This window comes from Podarcis pityusensis, assembly GCF_964106645.2.
Source record: "Podarcis pityusensis genome assembly, chromosome: 3".
Taxonomy (NCBI): domain Eukaryota; kingdom Metazoa; phylum Chordata; class Lepidosauria; order Squamata; family Lacertidae; genus Podarcis; species Podarcis pityusensis.
The window spans coordinates 75471320-75493505 of NC_138026.1; the positions used below are offsets into that span (position 1 = coordinate 75471320).

General features: G+C 40.5%; 1 protein-coding gene and 1 long non-coding RNA gene across 2 annotated transcripts in view; both read right to left on the reverse strand.

Moving 5' to 3' along the window:
• Positions 1-390: 390 nt before the first annotated feature.
• The window catches only part of EGLN1 (egl-9 family hypoxia inducible factor 1), a 29369-nt gene continuing 7573 nt past the window's right edge, over positions 391-22186 (reverse strand). The window contains exons 2-5 of the mRNA XM_080997762.1: positions 9733-9852; positions 8388-8524; positions 6047-6114; positions 391-3003 (exon numbers count right to left, since the gene is read on the reverse strand). Coding sequence (XP_080853888.1) covers positions 2939-3003; positions 6047-6114; positions 8388-8524; positions 9733-9852 — 390 coding nt within the window. The 3' untranslated portion in view covers positions 391-2938. The remainder of the gene's footprint in view (positions 3004-6046; positions 6115-8387; positions 8525-9732; positions 9853-22186) is intronic.
• On the reverse strand, positions 12917-18851 carry LOC308472738. Its single transcript, XR_013983692.1, has 2 exons — positions 14765-18851; positions 12917-14714 (listed from the first exon to the last, which is right to left on the reverse strand). It is a non-coding gene; the product is annotated as an uncharacterized lncRNA (long non-coding RNA).

Consider the following 22186-nt stretch of genomic DNA (forward strand, 5'->3'; position numbering starts at 1 on the left):
GTCTGACACGCTAAACTCAATCTATGGACATGCTCTAAATGCTTACCTAAACACCTAAAATTCAAGATGGTTATTTTCAGAAGGAAAAACACCTAGGTAGCCTTTCCATGTGACCAGAAAATAAAATGTTTGTATTGGTAATGCCATGTTAGTACCAGGCTACAATTGACAGTCTTGTGTCGTCCGTCCCCCCCACCTTCTCCTTTAAAAACAATCACAGCTAGATAATTAAAAACAGGGTTTATAAATGAAACTAACAGGAGACCCTTGACTGCAGCTGCAATGTCACTGACTGCTAAAAACAGACAGACACACCCCATTATCAGTTTACTAATTAGTTGCTGTGTAGGAGGCTTTAAAAATATTACATAATTACAAATAACCACCACATTGTTTCAAGAACCTTTATACATCTTTTAATTAGATTAGCTTTACAAGCAACTTGAGAGCTCTTTCAGTAATGAACACTGCTTTTCAAAAGTTACATGACTTTATAAGAAATCTGCAAATTAATTCTGAATTTCTTTGCCTGCTAGATAAGTCTTGTGTTTTACAGCTGGCTAATGTCATGAAATAAAAATAGCATTATGAAGCTTTATCTTTAACCAGGACTAAACACATATACAGGCCATAAGACAGTTTAAAAATAGTCTGAAACAGGTTCCTGCTTGGTAACGCCCAAGGCTGAAGATTTAACTGACATGAACAGCTTCTAAATGGACATTAGAAGACCCAGATTGGTGACCTTTTGTAAAATAACCAACTGAGAGATTTAAGCACATTTTAAATCTTCCCAACAAGCACAAATGTAAGATGTTGATACTTTGAATAGAGGGACAAACAAACAAAAAATGTAAAGGCTTATTATGTTGTCCATGTCTAACACATTTAACATAATACAAAAGCAGTTAAAAGTTAGAAATGGTGTTTCTTAGGCCTAAAACAGTGCATTGCACTGCAGACCAGACAGTAGAGAAAATTTGCACTCCTTGGTCAGGCTTGCAGAGGCACTTACAGTAGACATGTTTTCTTCGGATTTACCAGGATTAAGAGAAAAACCAAACTGTTAAAAGTTTTGACAGCTAATCGTTTTAAAGGGGGTGGGGGAAACAAAAAAAACCCCAAAGACTTTTGCCAGATGTTCCCTTAGTATGCTATCACAATACTGAATTTCCCACCTTTTGTCAGTTGTCACTAAACGTAATCCTTTTTTTCATGTTTTACATGAATAGTAAGCTTTTTTTTTTAATAAAAATTACTGAGCTTTCCATAGAAAAGGTCTCTAATACAAGTACAAACTATACAGATGCTGAAATAGGCGAAGTTGTACATACAGAAATATTTCTGTACACTCACATTGTTTTGGTTAAGTGAGGGAATCAAGGGATAAAATACGGAGCCTTTAAATGGGGAGGCTCGTGTTTGTAAGGCTGCTAGAACTCAGAAGCTTCCCTCCAGGGGGTTACTTTTGAGCACAAACCAATCCCTTCAGAATAAAACATTTCAAAATATCTGGTTGAATTAATTTTATTCTCTATTGCTTCCTCACTTAAAAGTAATTTAGTTTTTCCTTGTCAAAAACATTTTCGTATTGATCAGAGGCCAATGTTATTTTGGGGAGAAAAATTCTCAGCAGTAGGAAAATATTTACATATTAAGCCTGCAGTGATGCACTTCAGTCTTAATGCATTAAATATACCCCTTGATAGTATATAAGGGGATCAAGGGACCCAACTGCAAATGAGGATACTACTGCTTTGGGGGGAAATCTCTGAAGTTTCATGACCTTACAAAAAAACGTAGCAGAAAGTAAGCTTTTGAAAACAAGTCAAGATTGAGATCTCCCATTAAAGTAGTAGAAAGGATGTTGGTGCACCTAAAAGCCTAGGAAAGCCCTTATGTTCTAGGGATTTGATACTTATGGGCAGAGTCCACCTGGCACTTCATCTGCACAAGCCCCACTGGAAAAAGCAGGAGCTGCACATGTGGACTGCTGTGTTCTTGAATGACTTTCATTCACATTGAATGGCTCTCATAGATGAAGTTCCCAGCGGAACTGCAGCCACAGTTCTCAACATGAAAAAGACAGTACGGATAACGTCAAGTCCACTTAGTGCTAGCCAGTCACTTAGAAAACCCAAATGACACAGATACAGAAAGCTTGCTCTCTGGATACAACATATAAAACCACAAATTTAAGGAAGTAATTGACAGCAAGATAGGCATCTGTTTCAGTTTTTTTTAAAAAAAAGTTTCAGAGAACACAAACACAATACAGCAGCAATCTTTAAAAAAAAATCAAATTAGTGTAAGATATGAAAATAAAACAATTGGGTTCTTAAATGGGAATTAAAGTGCTCCTTTTCAGACATAAGTGTAAAGACAGAGTGATCATCAGTTACTGGCAATTCTTATTTAAATTAGGTTTTACATGGTAGGAGAACAGTGTGAACAGCAAATTTACAAAAATAGTTAGATGCCATTTTGGAGAAAAATGTTTGCTTTGCTCGATGTTGATCAGCTGTACCTGGTTATACAAAAATTATTTAAAATTCAAAACTTTTACCACATTTTTTTTAAAAAGGGGGGATGATAAATAGCATTGAACTGGATGATTGAATGGCAAAATATGAAGGATGGAAAACTTCTATGTAGGGCACTTCATGTGTAAGCTGTTTTTTTCTCAATGCTTATCATCACATAAGCAGTTAACAGGACTAGAGTCACAATCATGTAGTACAATGCATAAGCTATTAGAAATCCATTTGATGAAACACTGAAACCCATAATTCATTTGTTTATTCCAAATGTTGATTTGGCGTTGATTTTCCTTTATCTCATTATTCACATTCAAAAGTTAATAGACAGCGCCTAGGACTGTTGTGGGGAGGGGGAGATGGACCAGGACGTAGCACAGGGAATTACTAGATCAAAGGCTTTATAGAAGGTCTTTCCCATTTGAATCAGGAGGCTTGTTAAGTTCAGTCTCCACACCTTTTTCACCTGTAAGACAAAGGGGGAGTTATTAAAAAAACACAGAAATACTATACCATTACAGGTTAGATATGTAAGGTGGCCAATCACACTCTCTTGCGCATGCGCGCGCGCACACACACACACACAGGCCACACCATCTCCCTAACTCACACACTCCACGTATACACAACTACACATGTGTGCATCTCTCACTCACGCATACATACCTTCCTGCCTCTCGCACACAGACAAACACATACCACACAGAGATCTCTCCCTCTCTGGCCAAGTGCACCTCTCCCTCAGCCCACAGACCTCATGTATAGATTTTCTTCTCTCACACATGCACACAAGCAACATATAGATCAATCACCCCCATATATCTCTCCCTCACTCTCACAAATCATACATACAGCTCTCAATTTCATGCATACCTGCACTACTGGAGCACACCCCCCCTCCCCACCTCAGTTCAGAGAAGCACCTCTCTGGAGCACAACAGTATACCCAAAGCAAAACTACAAGGCTCCTGGAAGTATGGCAAAATCTGCCCCAATGGACGCTCAACCTTTCTGGTGCCAGTCAAATTGATCTGAAGGTAAAGGTAAAGGACCCCTGACAGTAAAGTCCAGTTGCGAATAACTCTGGGGTTGCGGCGCTCATCTCGCTTTACTGGCCGAGGGAGCCAACGTTTGTCCGCAGACAGTTTTTCTGGGTCATGTGGCCAGCATGACTAAGCAGCTTCTGGCAAAACCAGAGCAGTGCATGGAAACGCCATTTAGCTTCCTGTTTATCTACTTACCTATTTATCTACAGTGGTGCCTCGCAAGACGAAATTAATTCGTTCCGCAAGTCTCTTCGTCTTGCGAGTTTTTCGTCTTGCGATGCACGGTTTCCCATAGGAATGCATTGAAAATCAATTAATGCGTTCCTAGGGAAACCGCCTTCAGACCAGGTCCGGGGACAGTCTGTCCCCGGACCTCTTCTGAAGGCTGGGGGGGGGACGACAAGGGCTTTTCTTCCCACCCCCAGCATTTTAAAAAACCCCGGGACAGCGGAGGACTTCTCCGCTGTCCGGGCGATCTTAAAATGCTGGCGGGCGGCATTTTAAAATCGCCCCGGGACAGCGGAGGACCGGGAGAAGCGATCTCCCCGCAGCCCCTTGCTTCAAAAGAGGTCCGGGGGCAGCGGGGAAGAAGCGCTGCGCTTCCCGCTGCCCCGGACCTCTTTTGAAGCAAGGGGCTGCGGGGAGATCGCGATCTCCCCACCGCCCCTTGCTTCAAAAGAGGTCCGGGGACTGCCCCCGGACCTCTTTTGAAGCAAGGGGCTGCGGGGAGATCGCTTCTCCCCGCAAACCCTTTCTTCAAAAGAGGTCCGGGGGCAGCGCGAAGCGCTTCCCGCTGTCCCCGGACCTCTTTTGAAGCAAGGGGCTGCAGGGAGATCGCTTCTCCCCACAGCCCCTTGCTTCAAAAGAGGTAGGGGGCAGCGCGAAGCGCTTCCCGCTGTCCCCGGACCTCTTTTGAAGCAAGGGGCGGTGGGGAGAAGCGATCTCCCCGCAGCCCCTTGCTTCAAAAGAGGTCCGGGGGCAGCGGGAAGCGCTTCCCGCTGTCCCCGGACCTGGGGCTGCGGGGAGAAGATCGCTTCTCCCCGCCGCCCCTTGCTTCAAAAGAGAAGACCCGCTGTCCCCGGGGCAAGCTTCGTTTTGCGAAGCAAGCCCATAGGGAAATTCGTCTTGCGAGGCAGCTCCAAAACGAAAAAACCTTTCGTTTTGCGAGTTTTTCGTCTCGCGAGGCGTTCGTCTTGCGGGGTACCACTGTACTTGCACTTTGATGTGCTTTTGAACTGCTAGGTTGGCAGGAGCTGGGACTGAGCAATGGGAGCTCACCCCGTCGCGGGGATTTGAACCGCCAACCTTCAGATCAGCAAGCCCTAGGCTCAGTTGTTTAGACCTCAGCGTCACCCGCATCCTTCAAATTGATTTAGGAGAATGCAACACTCTATTAAGCTTCTCAAATATATACACCTTTCCTTTCTCCACATTTTTACATGACAAAAATCCAACAGATCTGTTCTTTATTTCATTTGTTCTAGATTTTAATTCAACACAATCTTAAACACAACCTCAGACTGTATCATTTGTGCATCCAATTCAAATAATAAGGGAATGTTTAAAGACAGTAATAGTGTTTGCTGCACATTCATGGAAATCCATTCCCCTAATGCATCAAATGTTTTAATAATTTTCTAGAAGCTTTCTTGGTTGGGGTGACTTAACCTTATGATTAAGCAGGACTGAAATAGTTTCTTCAGTGTGCATAATATTTCGGTTGGGTATTTTTCCCCTGTGTGGCCTTTTAAACTCGTTGCTAGCTCTGAGCCACTATGGGTGGGGCAAGAAATAAGATGAAATTAAGGCTCTTTCCATTTCAAGATACTCGAGATAGTGGTACCTCAGGTTACAGACACTTCAGGTTACAGATGCTTCAGGTTACAGACTCCACTAACCCAGAAATAGTACCTCGGGTTAAGAACTTTGCTTCAGGATGAGAACAGAAATTGTGTGGTGGCAGCAGGAGGCCCCATTAGCTAAAGTGGTACCTCAGGTTAAGAACAGTTTGAGGTTAAGAACAGACCTCCAGAACAAATTAAGTTCTTAACCCTAGGTACCACTGTATAGGTCTTACTGAAGTTCATTATTAATTACAGCTATAATATCACTGTACAGTAATGCCTTCGCGAACGTCTGCCTTGTCTAGCGTCCATTCCAGCAAACCCGGAAGTACTGGATTGGGTTACTTCCGGGTTTGCCGCTCGCGCATGCGTAGAAGTGCTAAATTGTGCTTCGCGCATGCGCAGAAGTGCAAACCACTCTGCGTGCATGCACAGACACGGCACTTTGCCCTGCGTCCTTTTCGGCTAGTGGCCGGGGCTCCGGAACAGATCCCAGCCACAAAACGAGGTACAACTGTACTCAGAAGCTGCTGTTGTCAGTTACTTTTACAGCTACGCACACTAAAATACAGCTGATTTTAGAGAGAACACAAACATAAAAAACAGGGAAATCAATTACCTGTTAAGTATTTTACTTTAGCACGGGCTCTTTCATCTGCATCAAAATACCACACTGTTATTGCGTACCTTTAAAAGATAAAAAGAATGAAATAGTAACACACTATATTAAAAAACAACACATTTTAACACCCTCTTAGATCCCTCCAATTACATGACAGAACCATATACCTGAGCCACCTAAACAGCAGTGTATACTGTCAACTTATTCTGTGTATTTGTAACGTCATAATTTGCAGAACTTAATACAATCTGTAACTTACTACTTTGAGCTGAAAATTCTAATTTCCGAAACAACTCAATTCTTGGCAGACTACTGGCTCAGGCAATTCATATTAACCACAGGAGAAAGGATCTTTACCAAGCAAGCAAGCCTCATTGCATTGTAGATTGGGTGTTAAGCTTAGCAGAGGGAGCCCTATTGGTTGTTCCACCACCCTCAGAAGCTCTGGCCCAGCAGAGGGCATTCTCTGTGGAAGCCCTTAAGTGGTGGAACTCCTTTCCCACAGAGGTGCATCTGGCATATTAATTATACAGTTTGTGGTGAATGCTGAAGACACACCTCTTTACCCTGGCCTTTGACACCAGATTAGTATTTTTAGGACCCACCTTATTTCTGTGATTGTTAAGTTGCTTTAAACTGCTTTGAATTGTGTTTTTAAGTGTTGTAACCTGCCCTGGGACCTTAGGGAGAAGGGCAGGTAAATAATAGCACTAATAATAAATTGGTGGCACTGACAAGTAGGAAACATCCAACTCTAATCATCTTCAGCTTTATTGGAAAAAAATGGTCCTTCAGACTTTACCCAACTAAACAGATGTCTCCTTCCAATGAAAAGCAAATTGATTCTTAAGAAAACAACCGGGCCCCTGCAGGATCAGAGCAAAGGTTCATCTGGGCCAGAGTTCACACTGGCCAACCAGATGCCTATGAAAGGCCCAAAAGCAGGACATGAGTGCAATAGCATTCCGATGCTTGTGATCCCCAGCAACGTTCCTTGATTTTAGATAGCTTCCTTGTTTTATAACTTTAAGGTTGCAATCCTATACAAACTTGCTTGCCAGCAAGTACTAAATTTTACTGAACTCAATGGGACTTCCAAGTAAGCATGCCTAGAATCAGACTGTAACTCAAAGCTGTTGCTTAAAAAACAAACCAACAAGAATATATACTTCTAATATATTTTATACCAGCAAACTCTCCTTCAATTTTCACAACATATGAAGAAGTAGGAAGTAAGAAATGAAGTCTGCAACCCTAAGAGCATAGGTCTAGCACTTGAGAGAAGCTCCGGACAGATTAGGTCAGAAAGGACAGTCTAAGAAACTTGGAGGTTTCGCTTTATCTACCTGCTCTTTCCCTTGGAGACACATCAAACTAAGTTGCATCTCTACACCTCCAAGAACTGCCCCATTTCACTTCAACAGAATGTTAATTACAAGGTTTATAAATTTAACATTTGTACAGTACCAAAAAACTGAACTCCATTCACTCAGGAAACAAACATCTAATCTAATGCAGTGATAAATTTTGCAGTGTATGTACGCAAAGCCTTATTTCAAGAGACATTTACAAAATTATTTATTCTACTGATACTCAGATGTACATGCACTTGTTTAAAAGCCTAATCTCCATATTTATTAATACACAAACACCACCTTTACTCTAAGCAGCTCAAGGTGGCATACGTGGATCAGGCTGGCTCAAGGTCACCAAATGAGCTTCAAGGCCAAGTAAAGATTTGAAGCCTGGTTTCCCAACTTTCTAACTACTACATTAAATTGACTCTTATAAACACAGCTATTTTTATCCCCTTTTTTAGTCTTCCCAAATAATAGCTCTCACACACCTGTTAACAATTCATGACTGGCCTCAGTGATCAACTCCTATGCCTTCATCTGCTTTATATGACATGTAAATTCATATTTTTTTTTAACCTGAGAAACAAACTGACATGTCTACTCCCCATATATAGGCCTTCAGCCTAAATGTACTGCGGTCCAAAAAATATCGGGGAGAAAAAACCCGACAACTTATAACAATGCATGACACCATTGATAAGACAATGACTTTTTTTCCATTTAACTAACCTTCTATAAATCATGACAAACCTGAGCTTTTGTTGATCCATAACTAATGGTAACGTAGCATGCCACTAATCAATGCAAGTTAAAACTCTCAAAATTTGTCAAGCATAAGTCATACATTCTGATAACTGAGGCTCCATTTATACTAGTCACTTTCCTGGGACAGATGAATCCAATTTTTGTAGATTTCCAATTCCTTCTCATTTCTGTCCTAAACTTACTAAAGTCTGCCGGTATATATTCATTCATCTTACCTTGTAGCAAATGCAGGCTGCACTTCATGAGGGTTGCGGCGGTCAGACCAGAAAAACAGCAATCTATCAAACTTAGGTTCAATGTCAGCAAACTGGGCTTTGCCTTCAGGAAATATTCGAAGAATACCTCCACTTACCTTAAAAGACATAAACAGTGCTTCACAATCAAAGATGCTATCAGCAATTTCAATGTACCAATAGCACCTACATATAGCTTCCTTTTAACTCAACTATTTCTAGAATAATTAAAGCAGACAGTAAGATTTCCTTCTCACAGTGATCCAAATAAAAGTAAGTTGCACTAATGAAACTCTTTTTTGATGTTCATAAGTTGGCTCTATAAAATGAACTAGCACAGACTGAAAAATCATTCGAACAATCAAAATGTCTCAGATTTTTGTAACATACATTAATGTGTTTTAGTGTATATTTAGATAATCAATATTAATAAAACGGAACTTTTGCAAAACCAAAAATTACTGTTTTATGAGAAACAAAATCTCTGTGCTGATATTGTTAACTGCATACAAATTCTGAATGAGTGGTCCACAGAATGAATATAAAACAGCACCTTTAAAAATATTGAATAATGTAGGAACTCCTCCACTGGGTTAAATTAAAGACCCCATCTAGTCCAGTATCCTGTTTTCACAGGAAGTAGAACTGGGGTACAACAAGCACTCTCCCTGGATTTCTGACAAGCAACTAGCTTAGCTGAGTTTCAATTGGGGCAATTACCAGCCACTAGTCTAACCAATTTCTATACTTTGCCCAACATTCTCATAGTTCCTTGAAGTTAAATATGAACAATGAGGAGTCAGCACCACAACAAATGGCTATCAAATTCCTGAAGGAGGAAATAAATTCTAGTCTTTCTCCAAAGACGACCAGGGAGATCAGTGAATATATGATCTATAATTTATTTTCAACATAGCAAATAAATATATTCTTAACAAAGTTGAAAGCGTCTCATAACCTTAGTATTAAAGAAGGCAATTCCTCACATTTACACATGAACTAGAAGAGTTGTTTCACGTTTAACATTAGCATCAAAGCTACACAGAAGTTTACTGCCATAAAAACAATAAGCGGGATCCAAAGAGCTACTTGAGGTGCATTTAAAATTTTCAGCATGCCTAGTGTGATTTTTGACAGTTTTCTTAGGAAAGTATGTTTTTAGATCCTAGCTGGAGTCGAAGGGAGACCAAACACTAGGTGAGGTGCCCTGGATATAGGATCGGATACAACTTCAAAGCATATGTTTACTAGGTGTACAAGATATTGATTTAAAAGGCATGACATGTTATTCAAACATGTAAAAAAAACCTCTCTAAAATAGAATTACCTTGGCATCCCAGTCTTTATTAAGGTAATATATACATGTGACACATCTTCCATCTCCATTTGGATTATCAACATGGCGCACATATCCTGTTCCATTGCCTGGATAACAAGCCACCATTGCCTGTAATAAAAATAGAACAAAACTAGCATAAGAACAGATTGTTGGCTACAATAGTATGCTTCTTTCAAGCCAAACTTCAGGGAGAGGACTTTGAGGGTGCCAGGAAAGGCCTCTCTGAGAACATGCACCTGCAAGAACCACATTCACAACTCCTGCTTTATGCAATTAAACCTCATGTCATGCCTAATGATTAGCATTCCAAAGCCCTGGGAAGGGGAAGCACCAAGTAGGAAGCTCTAGAATGGGTCAGCAAGGTTTACCTCGCCTGGGCTGGTTCACTCCAGCGGAGATCCGTCCATGGGCTCCATGAGCATGTGATTTCCGGTGTCTGCATCTGCACAGACACGATTTCCGGCACCACGGAAGTGAGTCCCTGCGTTGCGCTGGTTTAGCACAGCGTGCGGGGACTCGCCGAGTGGGCGGCTCAGTTCGGAGGCGGCTTGGGGGCCAGTTAAACGACCCCCGTGGGCCGCTTGTGGCCCATGAGCCTTAGGTTGCAGACCCCTGCTCTAGAAAGTGGTTATAAATTAGCAACCCATTCCTCATTCATTTAAAACTGGCAGGCTGATTCCACTACCCGTTTATTTAGAGGGGGAAGGTGCTGGAATACCTCACCCTTTGAAAATCCAGAGACCATAAAGGAAAACACGTTTTACACACTTCTGTTGTTTTTGTTTTCTGTTATGTCCCAAATACACAAAAGTCATTGTAGAGATAAACCTGGAGATAAGTGCAACCATTTCAGAAATGGTTGACCATCATGTTTACTATAATACAAGATCAAATGAACAGTCAACAAAGCTATTTCCTAGGGGTCAGTAAATATCTTGCTTTACAGTCATGTAGAATGCTTGTAGCCCTGTTAGATTTAAGTAATTTTGCTGTAGTTAATACACTGTTGCATACAAAACACTAGCCCTTTTCTACTGTATTCCCCCCCCCCCAATGTCCAATTCTTTGTGATAAGAATTAAATATCCCACTAGATTTAAAATAGGTGGGGTGAATTATGAAATACTTTTATTTCCACTCTTTTTTGCTAGCTATAACAAAACAAGCTGAAAAGGTTAAAGGTTAATAACAAGGAAACAGCTTGAAAGTAGATGGACAAGAATTCACTACATGCTAAAGAGGAAGTGCTGGAATGAGCAGCTGCTACAAAAAGACTATTTAAAAAAATCTAGAAGAGACAGGTGATTATAGGAGCAAGCACAGGATGTATTAAACTCAAATCCAAAGGAAACTAGTACAATAGTAATTGAAGAATACACCGCAAGATGTAAACTAGAAGAGCTTGCCTGACTTTCAAAACTAGACCCATACCTTAAATAATATTATTTTAATAATCAATATCTGGGAGTAAAAACAAGAGACCAAGCAATTTTAGCAGGTTAAGATGCACTACTATCGTATTTTGCTCACTGCAAATATAAATGTGATGTGAATTTAGAATATCAGAACACAAATATAAACTTATTTTAAAGATACTAACTTTAAGGCAGGAATTCTATACACATGTACTTGGAAAGAAGTCCTAGTGAAACCAAGAGGGCTTACTCCAAGTAAACCTGCAGACCACAGGAGACACTTAATAAAATTTTAGCCTTGCTTAACATCCTATTGGATATAAGTCCATAGACTCTGGCCCTGATAAAATTATCAAATCCTCAAGTTTCATTGACGGCATCATTACAAGCAAGACACATGATTGGGACTACCAAAGGATTTTTCAACTAAATTATCAACTGAATTTCCCACCACCCAGCTTCATTGGATGACCTTGGTTCTAGTGTTATGAGAGAAACTTCTCTATCCACTTTCTCAACACTACAAAAATGCATCTTTTGGAGATAAGGCAAGAAGAACTGCATGGTTTTTCCAAGTGTGATCCCAATACAGATTTCTGTAAAGGCCCCAGTAAAACTGGCAAATGTTATTTTCAGTCTTGCCTATAATGATCCTTAGCCCAGAATCTATAGGTCAGAGCTTTTCAAACTTTTCATGCTGGTGACACCCTTTTTAGACATGCATCATTTCACGACACAGTAATTCAGTTTTACTAGCAAGCCGGAGGTTAAACTATCCCCTTTCCAGTCCCGGGAGAGGTGCAGGGAGTGTTCGCGCAACACACCTACACTCTGCAGCTGACACACTAACGTGTCGCGACACAGTTTGGAAAGCTCTGCAAATCCACTGCCCTCTTCACCACAACCCCTATCTCTCTTTCTCAGTTAAAGCTAGCTCATATCAGGGTAAGCAGGAATACCCAGCGCCAGTCCAGAGGTGGAACACTGTCTGCAGTGAAATTCTCTGCCCCCGCATGCTTCTTACTGCCTGGGCTGAGTGCTCCTGAGCTCCTTCGTGGTTCCTCAACCTGCAAGACCCTGCTTACTTGTCTCTCTGATTCTCAGGACCTGAACAGTAAGTCAGCAGGCTGCTACACCCTTCTCTCCCCAACGTGCTGCAAGCCTAGCCATCACAGATGCACTGCTGAATAAACAAACAAGATGTTATACAGACCTTTAGCTCAAAAGTGAAGAAACAGTGCTTCAATTCAAGTAAGCACAACTGAAGCCTTTAACACCCACCTAGAGAGGCTGGCTGAGAGGGAGAGGCATTCTCTACAATGGTGTCCTCTCCCTTTTCCTTCCTCCAACAGGCAGGCTCTTCATCTTTTGTAATATTGTACAATGGTTTTTGCCTTCAGGTAGGCTCCTAGTCCAATCTCTGTCCAATGCTTCCCAGGCACAGGGCCTGAACAAATCCAAAATACAGATATCATTCCAAATATTGGTTTTATTATATGAGCTCATTCTAATTCAATCTGGTTCCACTGGATGCAGTAAGTTTACCCATATTCTGAACCCCTCTTTTTTTTTTAGATCTTTTCAGTGTTTATTTGTTGATTTATTGTGTAATTGTGAGCTTTTGAAATTTTAAAAAATTAATATATATAAACATTTTAAAAACTTTGTACAAAACCAAAGACTCTTCAGATGGTGTTCCTGTTTGGGGGAGGAAACTCTTCAAATATTCTTTCCTCTTTTAGTTCTGTTTTTTTTTAATTATTCTTATTCTGGTTCAGTTTGATTTCCTGCTATCAAGCTGATTCATTGACATTTCTACAGAAGACTTAAGAAGCAATCCTATGGATGCTAAGACTGCAATTCTATAAATGTTCACCTGGCAATAAAAACCCCTGAACTCACTTCTGAGCTCACACTTTTACAAGCCTCATTGAACTCTGTTGGACCTGCTTTCAATAAATGTGCCTAGGATAGGGCTATTAGTATACTTGATGACCCTAAAACATCCTAGATGACATAGAGTAACTAAACACAATTTAAAGCAGGTATTATAGTATCTGTCGGAAGCTGAACAGGCAAAAGGGTTTAGTGAGAAGGAAGAAGCTGGGGCAGAAAGCAGTCCTGATGTAGAGGCTGGAGGTGGGGGGCAGGAGACAGGGGTGAGACAGGCTGCTGAAGAATCCAGGGAGTCTCCCTCTCCTGCAGTGACCAGCTTCCTACACCTGGTCAACCAGAACATGCAGAGAAATGAAAAGAGCAGAGATTAGGTGTGCACAAACACAATCTTCAATCGCTTGGGAAAAACCCTGCAGAGGAGGGGACTTAGGCAGCTGTGGAAAAGTGGGGACCTTCAGTCTTCGCAGCTGCCTCCATGGGGCAAGACCTACTGAGAAGAGTAGCTGAGATCACTAGGCTTTCACTGTTTTTGGTTTCTTTGAATAAGGAGTTAACTTCACTGACACCAGTGTTTTTTATTGCTGACCTACACCTGACTCCGGCTCCTGATATATGCAAACCTTAAACTGTAGTCCAATTTAACCATGGTTTGCTGAAACAAATCAGCTTCATAAACCATGGTTTGTAGCTGGCATTTCTCAACACAGAATTGTTAGGATAAATCATACTTTCTAGTCTTGTCTGGACCTATCAAACAGCAGTTAATAGAAAATGGAAGTGAAAGCTTCCAGTCTCCTCCATGCAACCATGCAAGGGAAGTGGAGGGGGTAAGAAAGCAAGGCATCTCATTCCTGTCATGATAAACCATTATGATGCCCAAACTGGCTTATACTGTTCACATGCTCCTAATGTGTCAAAATTAGTTTGCTTTTAAAATTTGAGAAACACATTTATAGAGCAGACTATTATCTGATAATTCACACTTTCCCCGGTCTTTGACTTTCAGCTGCTTATAAAATTGGGATTTTCAATTTGCACAACTGAATAAAATACTATATACAAAAGTATTCCACTTCCTTTAAAATCCACATTTTGTACCACACACCCTTTATGTCAAAATAAGCAGGTTTCCTTCCCTGTAGAGAACAGCTACAAGGCCTTTTCCTGTCAGACACTGAACAAGCATAGTAGTAGCTTAAACAATATGACATTTCACCAGCTGTGTGAGGCTAAGACAGTAAACTTACTTCATGAATTTTCTGCAAAACAATTGCACTTTCTATTCAATATTACAAGTTGATAATTATTTTCAGTAATATTATGAATTGTAAAGCCCTTGCCATTGTTTCTGTGATTTAAATTGTGTGACTTTTTATTATTATCAACCAATTTGCAAGGAAGATTGACTCAAAGAATATTGTGACATCAAAATAAAAGGACTCAAGACTTAATAAAACCTGTGTTAGATGCATAAATAGTTGTCTTCATGCTTCCAGGACCCTTGCAGTTCTGATAGCAGGTATCACCCCTGGTTCACAGAAGACACCTGCTGCAGCAGAAGTGGCTTAAGGCCCTCACCAAATACAGAATTAAGCCCATTTTAAGAACTTTGTTGCCATGGCAAGGGAGTGGGAGAGAAAGCAAGACTCTTGTTATCAGCCTGCCTGGCTCAACTGACATCTAGAGCCTTCACTCTTGGACTCCATCAACGGCAAGCCACTCTGTATGGGACAGCGAGAGACAAAGTGGCCCTGGTTTTTCTTTTCTTTTTCTCCCTATTTGGGTCTCTCTTTCTGTGAACACCATAATACTGTGTTATACTTTGCTTACTTTGGGATATGTTGCATTAACAAATGCAGAAAGGGCCTATAGAAATTTAAATAGGAAACCCTCTTTAAATATTTCCAGAAACCCTCCCCCCCCCGTATGGCTTCTAGTTATTGGTTAACATGCAGGATAGCACCTCTCTTGCCCCAGAGACTATATTTTTGACAGCTTTAAAAATAGGGCAAGTACTAATTAAGCTCTCCTACGAACTGTGGCATTGGAAGACAGAGAACACAATGTTCTGGATTCTATCCAACAGTGGGAATCAAAATACTCATACTTTCCTCTCCTCTCCCTTGATTTACACCTTCAGGAAGAGGAAGTCTTATTTGTGGTCATTACAAATCAAATTAATAGCAGTGTTTTCAAATAGTAGAGCTTTTTCAGACTTTCAATATATTCTAAATTCCCTCAAAAATACTAGGAAGGGTTTAAAAACTAGACTTTAAGTATAACAAAAAAAGCCTAAGATTTGAAAAATCCATGCTGCATTAAAAGGGGTATGAAGGATTAGCTTCTACTCTAACAAATACAGAAGATTTTTTAAAATGAGAACATTGATTAAGAAGTGCTCTATTTTCTGCCAAAATCTGTGTCAACTGGACGCAAGTCAGTCTTTGGATGAGAGAAGATGTGCTCAGTGTTTGCCTCCATAGAGAACGTTTCGGATGATAACCAACATTTTGTGATTGGACTTCCACTTGTGCAATGAGACCTGCTCTTCCTCCCCCAGCTGTCCCCCCTCAACAGCCCAATTTGTTCAAGCGTTTTCTGAACCTATGGCGCAGATTTTGAAAGCACCGGGGGCTGCAGGGGTGAGGTGAGAAAAAGAAGGCCCTTGCATGAGTGGAAACCCTTAGCACACAGGAGTGGATGATAATCTAGGAGAGAAGAACAAGACAGAGTGAACAAGACAGTTGAAAAGCCAAAACAGTTTGGTATATAGTACAGTAAAAATCCTTTGTTAAACTCCTTCCTTATTTGGGATCATGAACAGGCACCTGTTGGTACAACACAGCTCCTTCTTCCCTCCATGACCCCTGTGCTCTGGGGCAGATTTTGTGGGTGCATAAAGGAGGGGAGAAAGAGGAGAAAACGGAAGACCTGTTGTGCAAAAAGAATTTCCTTGTGCAAGAAGGGAGACATTCCTGGATGTCACCCATTCTGATTACTTTGGGGGTGATTCTCGCTAACCCTCAATTACATTTCAATCCCTCTCACAAACATAAGTTTTATTTTCCATGAGAAGCACAAAGGTGACATGGAAGAAAAATACAGTGTCAAGGGCAAGGCAATGTATAAAGTAAAACAACTGATTTCCTTGTGCCCATGGAAGGGCTTTTGATCCAGCAGATACATCAACTAACAGAAGAGTGGAGGCAATTATTGCTGATTTCCTTTCCCCCTGCAGCACCTACTTCCAACTGTTCTCCCTACTCTAGTTGGGGGGGTGGGGGCAGGGCACTGACAGTGTAAGGCAGGGGTCAGCAAACCTTTTCAGCAGGGGGCCGGTCCAGCGTCCCTCAGACCTTGTGGTGGGCCGGACTATATTTTGGAAAAAAAAGATGAACCAATTCCTATGCCCCACAAATAACCCAGAGATGCATTTGAAATAAAAGCACACATTCTACTCATGTAAAAACACTAGGCAGGCCCCACAAACAACCCAGAGAAGCATTTTAAATAAAAGCACACATTCTACTCATGTAAAAACATGCTGATTGTCCGACCATCCGCGGGCCAGATTTAAAAGGCAATTGGGCTGGATCCAGCCCCCTGGCCTTGGTTTGCCTACCCATGGTGTAAGGGAAAGAACCAGCAAAAATAGTGCCCCCTCATCCTCCTTTAGCAGATGCCTCCACTAAATCAAAAGCACTTCGTGAACTCAAGGATATGCACATATAGTTTATAAGGTCCTGAAAATTAACATCTGCTTAGCATTGTAGACCAATCTGTGCTCTGAGATTACCTATGATCTCTGCATAATAAAGCTGCTCGTTCTTTACTATAGTGAAAACGATCTTCTTTTCACACTGGCAGTTTCATGAGTAGATTTGTCCCCCCATAATGCTACTCCTGTTGGGATCCTGGTTATTTAGGAAAAAAGAACCAACCATATTATATTTGTAATTTTTTGTTTCAATTTATACTATTCAGGGTCTGTCAACATCACTGATGAAGGGAAAATATCCAATGGCAAGTCATTGATTCTAAAATTGGATTTGATGAACGGAGTGGAAGTTTTGCCCTACCTGTCTATGGAAGTCCACAGAAGCCCTATTTCATTCAAAAAAGAGGTGGCTCTTCAGCTGAGCTAGGAATGCTCTAACATGGTCTGCTCTTTGTAGTTAGGGAACCCCTAAAAGCTTGTGCCACAATAAATCCATCAAGCCTTTATAGTGCCATAATTTTGTCATAATTAAACTGCACAAATACCTTCTAAACTGTAACACAACTGTGGTTTGTATTCAACAAAATCAGAATATATCCACTGAAATAAGGGGATTTAAGTTAGTCACATTCATTGATTTCACTTCATTTATTCTGAATATGGCTAACAGTGGCTACAACTCTGAATCTTTTTCAGCACTTTGACAAATATAGGAATCCAGGTCCTGAATGCCCACTGAAGGAGGTTCTTCTACTGTTTCAGTTAAACAGAGAGGTACAGTGGTACCTCAGGTTAAGTACTTAATTCGTTCCGGAGGTCCATTCTTAACCTGAAACTGTTCTTAACCTGAAGCACCACTTTAGCTAATGGGGCCTCCTGCTGCCACTGCGCCGCCAGAGCACGATTTCTGTTCTCATCCTGAAGCAAAGTTCTTAACCTGAGGTACTATTTCTGGGTTGGCGGAGTCTGTAACCTGAAGTGTATGTAACCTGAGGTACCACTATATACATTTGGGGGAAGGGGAAACTCACACCTTTATTTGTTGTTTTTTGGCCAGCTTTTTACTAACTAAACATCTGCCAAATATGGGCTATTTCAAATCAACAGTTACCATATAGAAAAGAGCACTAGGTTTAGATGGGCATATGCTTAAAGTTTATACAAACTTCAAAGCTGTAAGTCAGCAGTCCATGTTGTATTTATGTTTTCAATACAGTTAATCTTAAATCCTAAAACACTCAGGCTAGATCCCATTTATAGACTCACTGAGGAATGTCAACAAGGGGCATGCAAAACTAATGGAAGACTGCTGGAGCAGAGTGCCCAAGCAGCAATCTCTGTGGTTGAGCATAGTCTAAACACTGCCAACAATTGTCAAGTTTTATCCCACTATACAACACTGAATCTATACATATGGCTGGTCTCCAAGATTAAATAAGGCTTTAAGCAAGAACAAACGATGTATCTTTTAGCTGGCAGGCTAACACTATCATTTTCCCTTAAACCACATTCTCGTATCCCAACTGTTTGAACTTCAGAAAACATTTCTGATTAAAGCCAGGTTAGCAGTGTACAAGCAATACCAAAGCTCCTCTATGGCTTCCTCTGCCAACATTCTTCATTCTTAAGACAGCAACATTCCTTATGTTCCATTTCTGGCTTTTATCAAATCAAGGCTATGCAATGGAGGGCAATTCCTGCATCCTTTTTAACAAAAAAGAGGTTGATAATGAAGCAAATTACTGACAAATAATCACAGGAACTACTTCTTTGATATTCTTATCATCTATGGTCTGAGAAACAAACATTAATTTTAGGCACCATTGTCATTTTCTAATGTTATATTTATTACGCATTATGTAACTTATGAAGAATTAGTGCACAATTTGGCTGTTTTCCCTTCCATATTTCCTTTTGAATCATGCGTACATTTAGATTTCAAGTCTGCAGATAGAGATGGTACTGTTTTATGTTGTTTATATAAAGTTTTAGATGCTTTACAAATAATAATCTAATTCTTTTTATAAGAATTACTCAGCACTGTCACTCAATTAGAGTTTCATTTCCAATCTCTCTCTCTCTCTCTCTCTCTCTCTCTCTCTCTCTCTCTCTCTCTCTCTTCTCAAATAAATATGATTTTACTTTCTGAATGGGAGCTCAAGTTTGAAATGGAATAAAAAACAGTGCTTATATGTCTACATTTTATCAGCAGAGGGGCATAACTTGTTCACAGAACAAGGGATGAAGAGCGGTTGTTCTACAAAGTTCAAACCACCAATAAAGTGTTCTAGGGAGCAGTGATGTGAGGTGGAATTTTTTTCAAGTGCTTTAATTACTAACAATAATTGGATATCAATTGCAAATACAATTAGACAATCTTCACTATTTCCAGGTTGCGGAATCACTATATAATGTAATTATAAATTAATTTTGTATACCATCCTATACCCATAGATCTCAGGGCAGTTCACAACATAAAATCACAATATAAAAAACAGAAATACATTATAAAAACAAAGATAATAATCCTCCCTTCCACAACATATTTTAAAAGGGCACCTGATGTCAATCAGCCAAAGGCCTGGTTAAAGAGGAAGGTTTTGACCTGGTGCCTAAAGGTGTTTAATGAAGGTGCTAGCCGCCTTTGGGCTGTTCTATGGGCTGCTAAAATTTATTAGCATATCAATACCCTGTTGCTCGGTCCCTGCTCCTGCCAACCTAGCAGTTCAAAAGCACGTCAAAGTGCAAGTAGATAATAGATACCGCTCCAGCGGGAAGGTAAACAGCATTTCCGTGCGCTGCTCTGGTTCACCAGAAGCGGCTTAGTCAAGCTGGCCACATGACCCGGAAGCTGTACGCCGGCTCCCTTGGCCAATAAAGCGAGATGAGTGCCACAACCCCAGAGTCGGTCATGACTGGACCTAATAGTCAGGGGTCCCTTTACCTTTACCTTAAGGATGGACATGCCTGGGTATAATGAGGAAAATCATAGAGATTTCAGAGGTCTTTTCCCAAGGTGAACTATGTTGTCAATAACCAAACCCCTTGGTCAGACAGCAGGCCCAAAAGAATATATGCATTGCAATTAAAAATCTATGTAATGTATTATCTCCCCCACACATTTCTAGTCAATTACATGTTGTATATTGATACAAAAAATTAACATGGGTACTTTTAAAAGTTTTGTTTACTAAATGTAAGTAAAATAAGTAAAACCACCTGGAGAAATGTGGGGTGAGGCGTGTCTGAGGAGAGTGCATTCTCTGTGGCAGCCCTTAAGTTGCAGAATTATCTTCCCACAGAGGTACATCTGGAACATTTATTATACAACTTTCATTATAGGCTGAATATACATCTCTCTACTATGGCCTTTGACACATGAAAGATATTTTTAGGACCCATCCTGCTCTTCTGATTGTAAATTGTCTTAAATGATTTACCATAAATCTTTTTATTTTTACATTGTTGTAATCAGCCCTTCAATCTTATGGTGATGGGAAAGTAAGAAATCAAAATCAAATCAAGTAGTAGTAGTAGCAGCAGCAGCAGCAGCAGCAGCAGCAGCAGCAGCAGCAAAATATTAATTAACCTCAGCCACTATTTTAGACTAATCCTCATCTCTACAGCCCCAAGTCCACACCTGCAGCAAACCTGCAGCAAACTAGTCAACCAATATCAATATTAGCTAACATTTTATTTAGCAAGTTATATGAACTTTTATTAGCTCAAGCTGTTCTTATCAACTTGTGAGGTTTCTGTTTTGTTTGTTTTTCTTTACAAGGCTAAATGACAACTTCCTTCACAACCGACCAATAGGATTTTAATTTCAATTAACAAGCTTTAGTTAAGATTCCTGCCTTGTAGGGGGTGGACTCGATGACCCTAGGGTCCCTTCCAACTCTAGAATTCTAAGCAATAACAACATATTTAATGATTTTTTTATTTTAATTTTACTTTGGGGTAAATATTAACCAATTAGTGGAGAAATGGAGACAATAATGCAAACAAAGCTCTAGTACAAACTGATACTTTCATTGCACTGAAAGCCAACCACATTTACTAGAATGCTAATTAAAGAAAACATGCAGTAATTCAAATTCGACACTGTTCAATATCTGGACCACAGTACTACCCACTGAAGTTACATGCCCTGACAATTAAAAGGCTTTCCAAGCCAAAAAAACCCAAAACCTGTGGTCTAACCTCATCAGCAATGGCCTGTTACAGAACTGGGCTCAGAGTAGCCCGCTTGCAAAAAGGTCTTTTAACCTTCTTTAAAATTCTGATCTATAACCTAACAAATCAAACTGGGTACAGGAAGACATTTTTTAATTCCTTTCAAGACCATTTAGTTTTATTGGCTTTATACCTGTTTAACTAAAACAAGGAGGTGTTTCCTGCGTATATCTAAAACAGAGGTTAGGAAGTGACAATAAATGACAGAGTCAACACAATAAAACTGCATGCTCACAGCAAGATGTGATAAATGCAGGTAGCCACAGTGATCCAGAACAAATAACTCCAGAAGTAGTACAAGGGTAATATTTTGGTTTGGCGCAAGTAAAATGCCTTACATAGCATCAGATCATCTAGCTCAGTATTGTTTACACCACCCTCTCCTACCTGGTGACCTTCAGTTATTTTGGACTACAATTCCAATCAGCACCAGCCAGCACAGTCAATGGACTGGGATAATGGGAGTTATAGTTCAAAACACCTGGAGAGCACCTCGGTTAGAGAAAGCTGGCTTACACTGACTAACAGCAGCTCTTCAGGGTTAAAGGCGGAAGTCTTTTCAAGCCCTAGTTTGAGAAATTGTACCTGGGAACTTCTGCATTCAAAGCATGCGCTTTACCACTGAACCATGTATTCTCTTGCCCCATATACTAAGCAAACCCAGAATGTGTTGACTTGCCTTTTGTCAGTGCCATGTTCATCTGAACACACAGACTAGTTGCATTGGTCTATTAGACTTGAAAATCTACAACTTCCAAATATCCAAGAGGTGCAGCACACTGTTAGGAACAGGATTGGCAACTACAATTTTTGGGCTGAAAACTAAGCCTCACCAAAATGTGGAGCCTTGTATAGGACGAAGAGAAATGGTGGTAATGGCAGCTGTTCCAAGTGGAAAAGTCAACGGGTGACAAGTGCCTGAAAGTTTTAAAATGGCTCTTACTGGTTTGTATTCTTTTATTATTTTTAAAAGGACATCTTTATTTCAGTTCCCCAGACACAAATCAGGTATCTGCTCATTATGAATAGTCAAATACCCTTTAAGGCAGGCATAGGCATACTCTGGCCCTCCAGATGTTTGGGACTACAATTCCCATCACCCCTAGCTAACAGGACCAGTGGTCAGGGATGATGGGAATTGTAGTCCCAAACATCTGGAGGGCCAGAGTTTGCCTATG